The sequence below is a fragment of the Gymnodraco acuticeps genome, unplaced genomic scaffold (assembly GCF_902827175.1).
Source record: "Gymnodraco acuticeps unplaced genomic scaffold, fGymAcu1.1, whole genome shotgun sequence".
Lineage (NCBI taxonomy): Eukaryota > Metazoa > Chordata > Actinopteri > Perciformes > Bathydraconidae > Gymnodraco > Gymnodraco acuticeps.
Genome location: NW_022990023.1, coordinates 2,087,985 through 2,104,334, shown reverse-complemented (window position 1 = coordinate 2,104,334; position 16,350 = coordinate 2,087,985). Strand labels below are relative to the sequence as shown.

General features: G+C 39.2%; 1 protein-coding gene across 1 annotated transcript in view; it reads right to left on the bottom strand.

The window, feature by feature from the left end:
- Positions 1-3,305: 3,305 nt before the first annotated feature.
- Positions 3,306-16,350, bottom strand: part of ngfrb (nerve growth factor receptor b) — a 29,828-nt gene continuing 16,783 nt past the window's right edge. Inside the window, exons 4-6 of the mRNA XM_034214645.1 lie at positions 8,102-8,348; positions 7,430-7,590; positions 3,306-6,558 (exon numbers count right to left, since the gene is read on the bottom strand). Of these exons, the coding sequence (XP_034070536.1) occupies positions 6,215-6,558; positions 7,430-7,590; positions 8,102-8,348 (752 nt within the window). The 3' untranslated portion in view covers positions 3,306-6,214. The remainder of the gene's footprint in view (positions 6,559-7,429; positions 7,591-8,101; positions 8,349-16,350) is intronic.

Sequence of the window (16,350 nt, the reverse complement as noted above, 5' to 3'; positions counted from 1 at the left end):
CAATGCAAATTTTAAACAAGCGTGAGGAAGTGTTTGAGATGAAGTTACGTTTATTTTAACACAAAACATTTAAGTGTAGCTCTGCAGATTCAGTTATGACATATTTTCCTCACTGTTGAAATCAAAACTCAACTGGTCACCCAAACTCAACGTGGCCTATCCTCTTTCACCAGCACATGTCACTCTTGCACACATGGTTCCCTTCACACATGAAACATTCCTCGCTAACGACTCACTGGAGGTTAGCAGCAGTTAGCTGGGGAATGTGTTTTCCATTTAAACCGCGGTTCACTTAGAAACTGATACTGGGTCAGAACCTGTTGATGCCATTTCTGATCTGAATAAGCAGAAACAGATCAGGAACAAGAACGCAGTCGGGGGAAAGATTGTGACCAACTTAAATCAAGTGGATTGGGAGCAGAGTGAAGCACAACGTTTGTCTTTCTCATTATAGTTTAATTTAGGACATTTTGGAACTATTTGTAGTGGCATGAATATGTGGCATGCATTTGTTTTGTTGTACTCTATTATACATTCATATAGTATGTACTGTAGTTTGTAGTAACTGCCATATATTTCATATGCTTTGATTTTATAGTTTTTTAACTAGAACAAAATGTATATTTATTTATATATATACTATAATGTTAGTTTTTAAATAAAAAACAAGGTACTACTTTACTAAGGCCTGCCAAGCTGCATACTCTAAATATCAGTATATACATTAATACCAAGCATGTAGCAAATACAGCTATCTGCCCAGGTATGAAATGATAATGATTTTAGTATTCATCCTTGCACATGCACTGTATATATACTGTATTCAGTGTATTTATTCTTATCAGTGTATTTATTCTTATTTATACATTTGACATCCATTTATTTTGTACATACTGCTGATAGATGTGTATTTAACTGACTGTTTGCACTCTGGTTAGACCCTCCTAATTTCGTTACACTGTGCTTGCATTATGTAATGACAATAAAGTAATCTAATCTAATCTAAAATACGCATACAGCTTTGTAACTTTTCTTATTATAGTTCGGCACTTGGCATCGTTAAATTGATTCATGTCTTGCTCTCAAATGTCAATTTACTTCTTGTGATCAATAAAGTATTAAATTGTTCTTGTGTCATGCATAAATGAAACAGGAAAATAATTTACTTTCGTCCATAAAATAGACTAATCCATCACAATGTTTTCCTACTTGTAAAACCAACACTGACTCGAGCCAAAAGTGACATAAACATATGAAACCAGTGGGAACGAGTGCCCCAGCATGTGTCATTTCATGCACCATTACTTTGCCGTATCACTCACCAGAGTGAGCACTAAGTCTAATTGCGTTGACAGGCTGTTGGTTTCTATTATTATAGGATTGTGTTGCCATTGCCATTTTGACCACACGCAATGCCATAATTCGTGCAGTCAGTTTTATGAAACTTAAGAGGAACTATAGTCCATGCTTCTCTGCCCCCTTTTCAGACCCCCTTCTTCCTCAATCCATCCTTAGGCTGCAACTGTTGAAGCTTCCAGTAATCAGTCTGTCGTGTTGGCTTGGATTACATGTCAGAAGGACTTTAGTGGCTCTTGAGGAAAATGCACAGACCCTCTCAATCCTGAGGGCAATATACAAAAGAATCCAGGGCATTGGCCTATAAGGACCGCTGGAGGTGTTAAATAGCCTACTTAATATATGAATAAGTCATTACAAAATGAATAATCACAAGAAAAAGTGTAACATATGAACCAAAAACATGTACATGTAGCCTATATCATTTATGAAATCATTAGAACATATCATTTTGAAATCTTTAATTTCATCCTTCTAGGATAATTGAACTTGTGTTTACTGCATTATATAAACATTATTTCTTTTTCATAGAAACCCTATTTAATGTAACTTTGTTTTTATAATGTCAAATTTGTATTTATTAGGGAATTTATATTTTAATTATTATATTGTCCTACCTTATCAAGATTAAACATGCTACAGTACAGCTACAGTTCATGGTTAACTATAGACTATTTTAATGTTACCATGGATTATTTACTTTACATCAATATGAAGAGTTAGTGTTAACAGCAGGCTAAGTCAGGAATACTTCTCCAGCATTTTGATTTTAAAGCTGTTTCTCGTAGTTTAAAGATTTAAATGTGAAGAGTTAAAGATTTAAAAATGGAAACTGACACACATACAGTTTTTGTAGGTGCTCAAGCCAAAAGGAGCTACTGTAGCTAACAATGCTAACATGGACTCTTCACTTAATGCTAAGGATGTCCAGGCTCACCACCTAGTTCAGCTATAGTTGCTGTGTTGGTAGCATGAGAGATTTTTCAACAGCAAAGTGGAGAGTCCTTTCCTGTCAGACTGAGAGACAGTGAGCTAAAGGACTCTGAGTGTTATCTCAGTGGGTCTCAAACGGTTTGGTCACCATTAATGTAAACAATTATTTCCGAGGCACACGTTTATATGATCATTAGAGTTATAAAAAAATAAGAGAATAAATGAAAAACAGGTATGAAATACTATGACAGTAAAACAAGAATAAAGTTTAAGAGGGTGATTTGTAAAATATCCATAAAGAAAAAGTAAATCTGTTTACAGTTCTGTTTCATCTGGGTGTTGAGAGATGTATCCATAGATCTCTTCATTTTGCTCTCAAAGTGCACCAGATTGATGCTTTTAACTTCAATATTTAAAAATAAATCTTCCCGGGGGAGCTTGCCCCCGGACCCCCCTATGTGAGGTCCACACACACCTATAAAAATAGCACTTTACCCCTGCTTACACCTATATGCCGTGAGCTGATTATCGAGCCTTCATTGTAACAGTCACACTGTGTATTTGCGTGGGGAGTGTTGCAGTAGAGAATTCCACTGTAGCGACCGGTACATTAATGGGAAACCCTAAATGTTTGAGCACCCTCTATGAAACGTCAAGCTACCCCACAGCACCCCAAAATAAATATCTGGCGCCGCCACTGAGCCTGACTATTTGTGTGGGGGGGCCCGACTTTTTTTTTCTCCTGACAGAAAAAGTTTGAGAACCACTGAGTTCGTTGATGGAGAATAATGTGAACATCATTGTAGTTGCTATGGCTAAAAGGAGCTAATTGGCTATGGAGGCAGTTGCATCTGCTAGTTTACAGACGCAGGGGGTAAAAAAAAGAATAGAGAAAGAAATAGATGATTTATTTATCTAATGGTTGTGTGTGTTAAGATTGAGTTTATGCTCCTGAAGACGCAACTGCATGCACTTTAATACAGTGTGTGCATTGTTAGATCAATACAGGGCATAAGTGGATTCAAGAGCTTTATTATTGGTTTAACTTGTCTGATGTAGGAGTTTTGCAAATTCACATTAAGTATAGTACAGTATATGTATTGGTATACACGGAACATTCATTATTGTACAATTCAATCCTGATGCACTGTCTGACTTGCTTCTTGAGCTACATTACCAGGGCTTTTTAAAAACACTATCCTCCAAACAGACTTTAGTTCCCTGCATCTTCCCTTTAACCCCTGCTGCAGGACTGCTTTGTTACTCTCAAGTGCAAAATCATGTTGTGTCACCTTCAGTTGGTTTTAACTGTACACACAATTCAATGTCTGGTCACTAAATAAATCTCTCAAATCTTTGAAACAAAACAAATACTGCCCAAGGAAAATAAGATGTATCTTCAGTCACAGTTCACATCTCTGAAGACAGTGTTGAGTTATTGTACAGGCTTTCATGGAAGGTGGTTCTGTAGTAATGGCTAATAAAGTACATGTCTGTCAAATTTCCCATCATTACGGATTATCTGCCAGAATTATATTTAATTTTGTGTAACTCTGTCTGCCTGAATTTACATCGATAAGGCTGTAGTGGTATTGTTCTTTTCATGTATACTCTCAATCTAAATGGCATGTTTTCCAAAATGTCATACTGCAAAATGATGGACTTTCTTTACAGTGCACTCAAATCACAGAGTATTAAAATGTTGTATAGAGTTTGGTTGCTGGCAGTATTTTTTTTCCAAATTGACGATTAAAGCTTTTAAAGTTCTGATTCGCCTTATAGCGACATTTTAAATATGTGTTCCCTATTCATGACCAGTCTTAATGACGCCACTGCTTTCACACATCTGATAGTGAATCATTATATTTAAAAGTACCTCGCAAAGGCTCACCTACCTTCCGGTTGCCCTTCTTGACCTTTCTTAAACTAGGACAGCATTGATATTGTAACAACGTCCCATTCACATAGATATTGTACAGTTACAGCCTTCTAGGCTTTAACTAAAATAAAAACTAGAAAAATGTATTTACAAGTTAAAAAAACGACAACTGAAGAAAACATACTTACAAAAACGGCTATAAACAACAAATGTACAACATCAGCGGATACCTGAAATATTTTGCCAGGCACTTGTGATGCGAAAAATACATAATGACACGTTTAATTACTAAAATATAGGACAATAAGAGAAACATAATACCATTTACAGTTATTATGGGTATTAAAATACAACAACCCATAGAGAGTAGAGTGAGAATACCTTCATTTAATGTAACACTACAGCATGACGCTAGTGGTTAGTAACAATATACAATCTGTACCTGAAAAGGTAACAGATGGAGCCGGTGATATAGGTAAGATTACAGTAACCTATCTGCTCCTTTAAAATATGTTACACCTCAAAATAAAAAATAAATGCTAGGTGCTCGGGGTCCTCAGTAAGAATTTGACCAATTCAAATCAACACAACATGCTTTACACTTAAACAAGCTGATTTATGCAAATGCAGATTCCTGGGTTTCAGCTTTACATTTAAGTAATCCAAAACTCTTTCCCTTTACCTCCGTCGGATCATCCCACTTCCTTTGACTTATGTCTCCACTGACGTGCCTTTTATCCAGAGGTCATTGTCCCAGACAATAAAGAAACAAGACACCTGTAGGAGCCAAAATGCTTGTTTTGCCATTACTTATTATTTGTATTATTATCTTCATTTCTGTTTGCATCGCGTTTAATTCTTATTGTTTATCACTTCCGGCAATGGTCACGTGGGTGTGGTTTATTGTTATTTAGGTCACCTGTTGGATGCCGGTTTGGGAGGATATGATGTAGGAAGAGGGTGAATGGCGCTCTGATACTTTCTGTTGAGAAGAATGTAAATGTTTATGGGACCTTTGAGTGCGTTTGGATCGTGCATGCATGGTTACATATTGTAGGCCTATGTGTGTGTATACGTACAGTATGTGTGCTTGTCTGCCTTTATACATACAGTTACATAGTTGCTCATTTTCTTTTCAGTCTGAAGGAGTCTGTGTTGGAGCTCCTGTGCTATGCAGATCGGCCTGAGCACATAGAATAGTGTCTCATGTTGCCTCGCTTAATGACGTGCCCCCCCAGACCACCTGGTTGGCAAAGTCCAGCCTTCAGTTCTCAAAGCACTTGTCGGGTACAAAGAAGAGTCTGCAGAAACCACTTAGTCCAGATTAATTCCTCGCAGCTCAATGTCTTAAATCTTTGCAGAAGGAGAACAGGTTTATTTGAAAAGCATCCTTCCTCAGAGTTGTGATATCCACATCTGGCAGCAAAAGTCTGACATGGCATGTAAATAATGTTGCTTGTCAGGTATTGTCTGGAGACGTTTTTCTCCTCTTTGGTAGCATAGATTTACAAGGTAACATTTAGAGATACAACACTGGCTAATGACGCCATCACTGAGGGAAAGACTATGAATATTTACGAGTAAAGATGTAGGGGATATCTGTATGTTGGATAAAAGATCCAGCAATCCATGTTAAATTCAGTTAGTTGCTGCTTTGTTATGAGAAAAAAAGTGAGAGAATGCTAATCTTGATTGTAAATAATGAAGAAATATGTGTGGATATAGACATGCTCCAAAATGGAATGATTATAGCCAGTTTCCTTTTGACATAGGCTTTACGTTATGTGGATTCTAAAAAGTATTGATAATATGCACATCGTGAAGGGTTGGGCTTGATAAGGGACTTTGGTATTCATTCAGTTTTGTCTAATTTCTGGCGGTTCCCTGTGATTAAACTTGAAAATGATTTCTCAGGACTTACTGTATGGTTTTTGACTGCTGGCTTCTTGAGGGAATAGCTTGAAGCGGTTCTAGCATGAATTATATGGAGTGAGGGTTGCCAAGGAATAATACTAAGGTTAAGGTTTGCTCACTTTAAATCTAGAATCACACTACAGAAGTGGCGGTGGGCTTCGTAGCACTCGGACTCAGCACCAGACTCTGGACGATGTCTTCACGGTTGATCTTGCGCAGCGCCGTGCACAGCGAGTCGAGGCTGGCGCAGTCCTTGCTCGCCCAATCAGACAGGAGCGCGCGGACGGGATGCTCCTCCTGCTGGAAGGTGGCGATCCGCTCCTCCTCGTATCCTAGGAGGCCCGCCAGGTTGCACCAGTCGCTGTCCTCCATGTGGTTGCAATCGTCTCCTTCGCTGCCACTGAACAGCAGCTTCTCCACCTTCTCTCTGGTGTGGAGAGGAAGGAGCAAACACGGCTCTTCATCCATGTTGACAACTGCAGAGGAAACAAACAAGGTTTGAATTTCTATTATTTAAAAGAAATCCCTACAAATCGCTCTCTGATTGACTATTAGAGCACTGAAACAATTCTACATCCTGATTTTAAACTCCCAAGTTGGTCGCAATTATATGAAAAGGAAAAAGTGATTGAGTGTAGAATACAAGTGGTAAAAAAAAGCCCTTGCTAGCTACATAAGCAGCGATAGCCGATCTGACTGACCAGTTCCATTAATACATCATTACAGAAAATCTAAGGAAAATATGCTTCTTTATCCAAACTGTCCGACTGTCATCAGCAGTCCACAGCAAAGATTGCTTAAGACCAAAGTTACCTCCACATATCCCAAATATTTCCACTTTAAAATACTGTGCAAACTGAGAGAGAGCACTGCTGTTTGCCTTTTTTCCCATGCTTGCGCCACATTGTTTTCTTTCTTTACCATAATCTGGGCAAGCATGTGGTTTTAAAAGTCTTGAATTCTCTCAAACTGGTTTGTCAGGACAGGACAGGAAACTGCCAGGTGTTGCAAAAAAAAAAAAACCCTTTGGCTGTCAGTGTTGTAATCCGTGTTTGTTGATTTGCTACAGTACGTTTGAAAGGTCGTATTCACAGTGAAGCTAGCAAACGCTTCATTCCTGAGGGGAAATTCTTTACTGTTGCGGAGGGAAAGTTCAGGGTGTGTACATTCACAGAAAACCCATCAGACTTATTGTGGATTAGAAGACACTCATTACCACAGTATTCAGCGCCAAATAAACACTTACCTATTTGACCATTTAAGCGCGATTGTTCGATTAATGACTACTATTGTATTTATTTTTAAGAAGGTAGTCTCCTCTGTTTGGGTACAGGTATTAGTGTGTACCTGTCTGAGCCTGAGTCTGGCCCTGCTGCTCCTGCAGACTCTGGCTGTCCACAGAGATGCCGCTGTCGCTGTGCAGCTTCTCTCCCTCCGGGGACGGGGTCTGGTTCTGGTTGGCTGTGCAGTTGTTGGCTCCTTGCTTGTTCTGCTTGCAGCTGTTCCACCTGAGCAAAGGGAATAAGACGAGAAGATACAATAAAACATTTATATTAAGTCATGTTTCTGGCCCTCCAAACATCTTTATTCGAATGATTTACTCTCTTTGGGGATATATCTGGCTCTTCAGATGCTGATAGCTCTATGGTGTTCTCCAGCTAGTGGCTAACTTTGCCCATTTGGTGCTGGACATGTTTTGATTTGTTTTTAACTTTCTTGCTAACAGCTGCTTGCTACAGCGACAAACTAATATAAGGAGAGCAGTGAGGGTGTATCAAAACAGGGACATTTCCCTATAACTTAAGAAAATGATATGATGATGCTAAAATTATTCAAACCAAAAACATCATGATTATGTATTATTTTGAGCACTAGACCAGGGGTTCTCCACTGCAGAGACAGGACTACACAAGACTACGTCTGAAATAAAGGGCAACTCAAAATGACTATATGGTAATCCTTCTGTGGTCGTCAGGTATCATGAAGCATCTTTTGTCTTACTCTGTGCTTTTTCCTCACCTCTTAAAGATGATGAAGGCCACGAGGCCGACTACAACGGCGGCCAGGATGGAGCAGTAGATGGGGATGAGTTTGTCGTTCAGATGGTAGATCGGCTCCTTAGAGTCACCATTGGTGGTGGAGCTGGTGGTACTGATGGGGGTTGTGGTGTCCGGAGGGCCCCCTGGTGGAAGGTCGTCGGGTGAAAAGTAATCATAGGTGGGCGTGAAGTTTGAATAGAACAGGGGATCTTCAGAAACTGTAGGAGCTGTGAAAAATGAACCAAAACAGTGAAGTTTAGGAGCTGAAACACCAAAAACAATAAACTGAAAAAGACTTCATCTATAATCAAATCACAGGAAAACATTTTCATCAGAAACATCTCCTGCAGGCTAAACTTTGCCCTACAATCGGCAGCAGCAGATGGAGAAACATACTGTTGACTCTTTGATACGCTGCAGGATATTTTCAGCTACAAGATATGATTGAACTGTATCGATGAATTAAATATGGATCCAAATATGACAGATCTTGATACTCCTACTACTCCTTTTCTACCAGTGTAAACATACATGTTCCTCGTGCCTCCAAACACATACAACATGCACACACACATTAAATCCACATCACGCGGTCATTTCCCTTCCTCCCCAGGGACCCATTAACGTAGGTAAGAGCTATATGTCCATCCAGTCCTGGCCACTTTCCTCCCACCATTAAAGCTAAGCAGTCGTGTTCGCTCCTCACCGCGGATGTAGAAACCTATCCTCGCCTGTCACTTACTTACAGTTACTCACATCGTCAACAGGAAACCATCCCGTTGGCTTGCAAGGGCTGTAAATATCTGGGGAGAGCCGCTGAGCCATTTCTCACTAATGAGAAATAAGTGATAACATTTTTTATTTGGATGGATGCATTGAGCGGCTGAGGGGCTTTTAGCTGAAGGAATTATAAAGATGTGATAAGTACTTTATGGCAACACCAATATGCTGAACATCCTATTAACTTATTATGTTAGAAGTCCATCCTTCTTTATCCTTAACCTCAGTCATTGATTTTTTTTTTCTCACTAAAAATAAGTCTTAATATGATCTTAGTTTCATGTTACTCTAAAGCCCAACAGCAAAGATGTTGCCTTGCAGGCTTATGTACACTGTGCATAACCCAGTTTCATTTAACATGTGACCCTTGATTAGTGTTTTGTTTTGTTAGCAGTATTTAGAGGTCTTGTAGTCCATGCAGTCATATACAGTATCTCTATTTCAAAGGTTTCTGTTAATCATAGACATCTCAGTCTACAGGAATTTCCTCTTTAAGTGGTTTTTAAGTGCATGTAATTTACTAATAGGTCATGCAGCATGCTAAAACACACATGTTTTTCATGTAATGTTATTTAATGTACTATGACTATAAAATATGTTGTGGACTTTGGGTTTATTGCATTACACTTAATTCAAACCCCCCTTACTTCTGTTCTCCTTTGTAAGACTTCCAGGAATCAATTCAAGCTTCAAAAATATTATTAAGCTTTCAAGGACACCACATTATTTACAGCCAGCAGAATCTCTACTAAGATGTTCTACATGTGATACAGAATCTGTAAGAAATGGAACCTTTGTTGGTATTGGAAGCCTACGCCCAGTACTGTCCAATCAGTCATTGGATAAATTCCGGTAAATGTTCAATGCAATCTCAGGACCCATTAGGCATTGTTGGCAATTTGATTTCAAAATTAGTTGGTAGAGTGGCTGCTTGTAAATCAATCGGATCATGGACGTTTGTTTTTATCTCGGAATTTAAAAGATGATTTTTCTTAATATTTCCTTCATAAGTCTAACAATGTGTGCAATACTAAATAGGTGGTGTACTTTTAGTTTAAACACCAATATTATCTGCTAACAAAGTGCGTAAGTAACAGAAAATACAGACAGGCTTCTGAATATGAAGTTCTGCATATCAAATTCCTTCCCGTCCGCTTCAGTATCCCCCCTCCCCATAGACAAACACATACAGACACACCACCAGCACCACCATAGCTTGTCTCTCTCTACCCCTCACTCGAAACCAGACACCATTCATTGACAGAAATCTTCTTTGTCCAGCACAAATGCCCCCTCCTCATCCTTATCATTCAATCCTCTATCCATTTTACCCCCGGCTACACTATTGCTTCAATCAGTCTTGTGGTCATTTGGACGCAATTTATTTTCTCATTACGTCTGGTGAGCCCCCTCTACTGCTAGTAAACACAACATCATTGTTGTCTAACCTTTTCGGTTATATCTTTTATTCATTTTGTTCATTAACCATTTATCACATCCTATATGCTTTACTCTGTGCATTACTGTGCGCTCCTCCCCTACATGAACAGTTAAAACAGGACCCTAAGTGCCTTTACTGAACCTCTCACATCGAATTGTCTGGGCTTAGAGGGGAGTGACCCTCTTCTGCTGAGCTCAGCGTGTTTCCACTATGCAGAGAGCCCAGTGGTTTCTGGACCACTACTCTGTCAGAGATTTATTATGTTTAGACATTTAATGATCTGCTCAAGAACAACTCTCTTATACTGCACCTCTGAGGCTAGCTATTATAATAAAAACACCAAAAACACCCAACCAAATATTGTAAAAATAATCTTCAACTTCATAAAATAGTGTACATAAACATATGCGTTTTAAAGAAAAAAACCACACATGTACAGTATAGCTCATTACATATAAATAATATTGTCATGAAAATAAAAAAGACTCACTGTTTCCTTGTTTTCTTCTACTTAAAGTTTTTCTCATGTATTCATAGTTTCCTTTCTGCCTGTCTCTGAATGTACATTTAGGACTTTCCTGTCTGTCCTGCCCTCCAAATTGCAACAAATTCAAAATAAATAGTGCATGCATTTAAATTAGGATGTTGCAAAGCATGGAATAGGGTAATTGTAAGTCATCATGCCACAAAACAACCTATTCAATGCCTAAAATGTGGGTTGGCATGTGTCTTTGTCTTGTGAAAACCATGTATATTCATATTTTGTGATTTTTAAGGGTTTTCAAATGGGTTCAAACTATTCTATCATGTCTTATACTAAAAAACACTTATATTAAAATGCATCATAAGAGAAAATAAGGATTAGACCTTTTGAAAATAATGTGGATATTTCACGTCTAATACAACGACCTATGGCTACTGTATATCAGCATGATTGTTAGTTTTTCTTTTTGTGTACTTCATAAATACTTGTGATTTTCTTCTACAATACTCAATCTCTGATCCCATCACCAAAATAGGATCCACAAAGATTTATGTTTCCAATTTTTGTATTATAGGAGTGCAAACTTGTGTTACCGGTCAAAATGTGTCTGCAACTTGTCATTGAACATCAGCTCATAAAAACGGAAGGAAGGCGCTGTCAAAATGACAAGCTTTTATTGTAAAGCATTATTTGGTTGTTGGGGGAAATGCTGGAATTGTCCTCCTGGGTTTGTTTGATACTGATTAATGTGTAACTGGAAACATGTATACTTGCCATTATGTGAGTAATAATCAAGACAGATCTTGTTGCTCTCACATATGCAAGCTGTGTGTGTCATTTGTACTTAGTGAGTGTTTCTGTGTGTGTTCTGTAGTGGCCACACCTTGTGTAAAACTCTTAATTTATACCTCTTTCAAACAGGTGCTGCTGCTGTTTCCACAACATAAACTTTAATAGCTGACTTTGGAGTTCAACAAAAAAGGAAAAGGAGGGGTTTCCGACACAAGCAAGTTGTTTTAATAATATGTTATTACTCATGAGCACAGCCGTGACTGCTGTCAGGACCTGCCCGACACCAATGACGTTTTACATCAACATGAAGTGTTCAAGTTGTTACACAATTCAAATTAAGGGATTAGTAAAGACTACGAAGAATGCTGTTGCCCCCGTTTTGTTGATTGATGTTGAACATTGCGATTTATTCTGGCCCAGCATCAATCACTTTCTCTTTTCTCCTTGAGGCCCTTTGGCTCGACTCCTACCTTGCGTGACCCATCAAATGTTTCTGCTAACCTAGTGCAGATTGAACACACCCCTGAATGTGTGTGTGTGTGTGTTCTGCGGCAGAATGTGATCAGCACTCGTAGAGGTCAACCAGGAAACTTGAGAGTGCAGAGGAGTAACTGCATCGCTTTTATCGACCAGGCCTCATTCTCAGCATCTGCTCTCCCTCTCCATCTCTTTCTGTTCTGCAGCTCCCTATCCTCTTCCTGTGTGCTGCTCTCATTCTCATTTATTATCTGTTATACAGTTCAGCTATGGGTTTGCCTTTTTTTCAGTTTCTGGTGCCACTTTGTAATCAGTTATAAAAATTCTAATCAGTGAAATATTTTACTACATAATCTGGCAAACTTTCTTCTTGTTTCCCTATTGTAAAGAGGACATGATAATTTTCAGGTTCATATTTGTATTTTGTGTGACATGTTGACATGCTTTAATTTCAAAAAAGTAAAATAGGGCCCCTTTAAGACATAAGTCCAATACAAACGTATGTGAAAGATGATCGGTAAATATTAGAAACATCTAGCTTGTTCTAATCCAAGTCACCTATCGTGAATGAGCAGTGATATAGAGTAGGGCATCTCTATGATGTGTTTGCACTTACAAACTGAATGGCAGCCAATTTACACATTTTTGTAAAAGCAATATATCTTAATCTCCAGAATTATATTGAATTAAATGGAAAAACTGAAAAGTAGCTTCGACTATGACAGACCTAAATCATTAAATGAGCCCACAAAACAAAGTGCCATGAAATTCCTTCTGTATGCCACATGTTGTTAATTAACTGTAGATCACTATGGCAGATGAAAAGATACATATCACTGAGGGAAAACCTTGGCAGGGACACAATCCCCCAACATGCTATAAATCCTTGAGTCCCTGGCAGAGCGTTTGGCAAAGAATGAACGGCACGAGCGAAAGCGCAAGTGTTGTGCTCACCCTTGCACCAGAACGGCCCACTCATGCCAAATCACCTAAAAAAAAAAATGTACACAGGAATGTCAAGGGGAAAATTCCTGGGGGATGGCAGGCGACTTCAGGAGTCTGAGTCACAGCCAAAGGGGTCAATTCTTGTTTGGCAGCAGAGAAGGAGCCTCAGTCAGCTTTAAAAACCCTTTATTGTTACAATGCTCGTACTGTGTGGAGAAGGGAGCAAAAGGGTGAAGAGAGAAGGTCAGATGTGGCCGTAGCGCAGTGGAGATATGTGTCAGTAGATGTGTTGGAGACGAAGCCGTAGCCATACAATGAGTGACTGTGCAATACAAAGACTGTGAATTGTTGAGTCAGACTGGGGTTGGTCGATTTTTCACGGCTATTGATGTGAATGCTTTGGAGGCAGGAAATCGGAAATGTCGTTGGCATCTTGCTCTTAATCATTTGTCTTTTTCACTTTATCTGTCGGATGCTTACTGGAATGAAACGTTCATCAACTTCCTTCCTCACACAGTGACTGTCCAACCAGCTAGGCACAGTATGCCTGTCAAACTGAAGCATTCTTTCATGAAGGCCCAAGCAAAAGTGATAAATGATATTTAAACAGTTGGGATGGAATATTATTGCCTTCAAAAACAGAAATTCAAGAGAAAGGTTTTTGAAATGGCTTAAACTGTTTTAGTAGTAGCCTTACTGTAAACAAGTTACATCTTATATTTTGTTGAGCTACATACTATGTAATACAACAGCTCACAGCTCATACTAATATGTCTTATTTCCACTGGTTATTACGGTATATATATCAAGGTTTAGTTTTTTCTATTATCTGCCAAACTGACCAGGGTCAAAAGCCTGGTTTTGTTTACCTCTACCTTATCAGCCATTTTAAAATAAATGAATCAGTAAACATGCCACTTTTATCATTTATACTGCTTGTGTGATCGTCTTTCTTTATTTTCTACCTCATTACCTCCACATTCTCCCGTCCTTTGTGTTTCTGTCTTGATTCAGTTGAACTGGTCTTGCCCCGAGTGCAGTGCATGGGGCTGGTTAGCAGATCACGCTTTCTGACTCCTGGATCGTTAAGGTCAACCAAACTCAGGAAGGAAACGTCTCCTTCCTCCTACTCACCCATCAATTCAATAACCAAATGCACTTGGCCGATCACCCTCCCCTCCTCTCCCCCATTTTGTTTCCTCCTAACCGCACCCACTCGACCTTCATCCTCCATATGCTGTCTCAGATCTGTTATGTGTAATAATAAGTCATCATATTGATTTCAATCTGTGCGTAGGAGAATCGGTGCCCGTCTGCATATGGCCTCTGGTGTGGTTTTGTGACTCATATTTGAGTAACCTCTTTATTGTGCATGTATGTGCATGAATAATTCTAATTATTGCATGCTGCAAACCTCAACCTGTTGCCCCTGCTGCCAAAGGGCCAGAAACCCAGGTTTTGGGTGATAGGTCAGGCCACATATGTGCGTCAATCCTGGGTACAATCTCAAAGAGGAACAGGGTCAACAAGTGAAAACCTCTGTTTACTCGAGCCTTGAGGGCTCACAGCCAAACCTCAGACTGATAAGAACTGGCAGTGACTTCTCTGTCAAACTCAAGCATTGCTCACTCTACTTCAACCATTGTGTGAAAGGCTTTTGTCACAGTGGCTGGCCAACCCCATTTTTAAAGAATCTCTCTCTGGGATTGACAGTTATTACCCTGCGATCAGTCAAGTAATTACCAAGTCATGTTATAAACCAGTTTCATATTTTGCTCTGTACTCAGACTTGCCTACATCCCTGTGTCCTACAAATAGTCTTTATATAGGAACTTTTCACAATTGTGTTATAACAAACATCGTTTTTTTTATTGAAATGTATTAAATCATGAAAGTGTAAAGATTGAGGTTTAGGGAACAAAAGTAATCAGCTAAGGATTGTGCAAACATTTTCAATGGTGTGGTTGCTATACTATTTTAGCAGAAAACAAATACATTAGCAGGGAACATTGTACTGGTACATTTTGAAACGCCAGCTTCATTAAATAACATTTCCTCATGTTAATAAAAAACGTAATCTGTCATTTCCAGTTTCAAATACATAATTTCCTGCTGTCAAAGTTGTCATACAGTATTGGTTTCTCTTAGTTTTGATAACATGGTAGATGTCACTTTGAGAGGGCGTATAATTAGAGCGCTAACCAACTTCACTTGTCTCGTGTTGTCGTGACCCCTGAAAGGATTGGGGGGGGTTTATGCTGCGCTGTTTAGCACACATCCCCAGAGGAAACTCATACTGCCTGATCTTTCCACAAAGACCCCCTTTCCACTTACAATCCTTCCCTGACCTTCAACCTCTGACCTTGCGGCTTCTAGAAGAGGGGAAGTTATATCACACACTAGATAAGCATCTTGCCTTCAGACCCTCAACTCTGTAGGTCTATAACGTAACAAAGTCTGGTCCACATAAGCATGTTTTAGCATCACAGAGATGAAGAGTGTGTTTTTTTCCTCGTAAGAATCAAAACAAACCTCTAATCTCTTTTTAAAGAACAGGGAAATTGAATTTTCACCACACCTAAAAGCTGAGCTTGTATCCACAAAAAGGGGAGATTTCCCTACTGGCCAAATCAAATATAAACCAAACAATAACAGCAGGAAATCCAGCTTTCTATCCAAAGATAACCTACAGTACAGTCAAGGTGATGTTCTGGTTCCTCCACCTTCAGTTAAACTAGGTTTCCAATGTCTCATGATACGACTTGTATGTTCACGGGCAATGGCCTTCTCCTCTCTCTCCCTCCACCATCCTGACTGCTTTTAGCCTTAATGCCTGTGTCGCCTGACTCCACAACACTAATGGATGAAGACGTCTGGCAGCACTACAGATTTGTAAGTGCTGATAACGCTTGGGCAAAAAAGATTACATTAGAAATAAAGAGCATATGATTGGGTTAAAGTTAGCAATAACATATGATGATGAAGCCCATACACAGTGAGCCGTGTGCCTGGAATCACAGCAAAGTCACATTCATCATGACGTATACTGTATTAGCTATCTTAAGGATGTTTTAGTATCGGAGCTCTGGCTTCTTATATCTTGATATTGGATGAATCATCTCTGTCCATCACGCTTCTTTGACAAACCACAAGTTGAATCAAGCTGCATTAAGGCATCATCCTCAATGGAAGATGTTTTTAACAGAAGCGGGGCACTTTGTAGAAAAACATCAATACATGTTGTGTGTCCACTTCTGCTTAATAACCTCTTCTGTTTGTGGGACTTTCCCTGGTTTGTACAAAGCTGGGC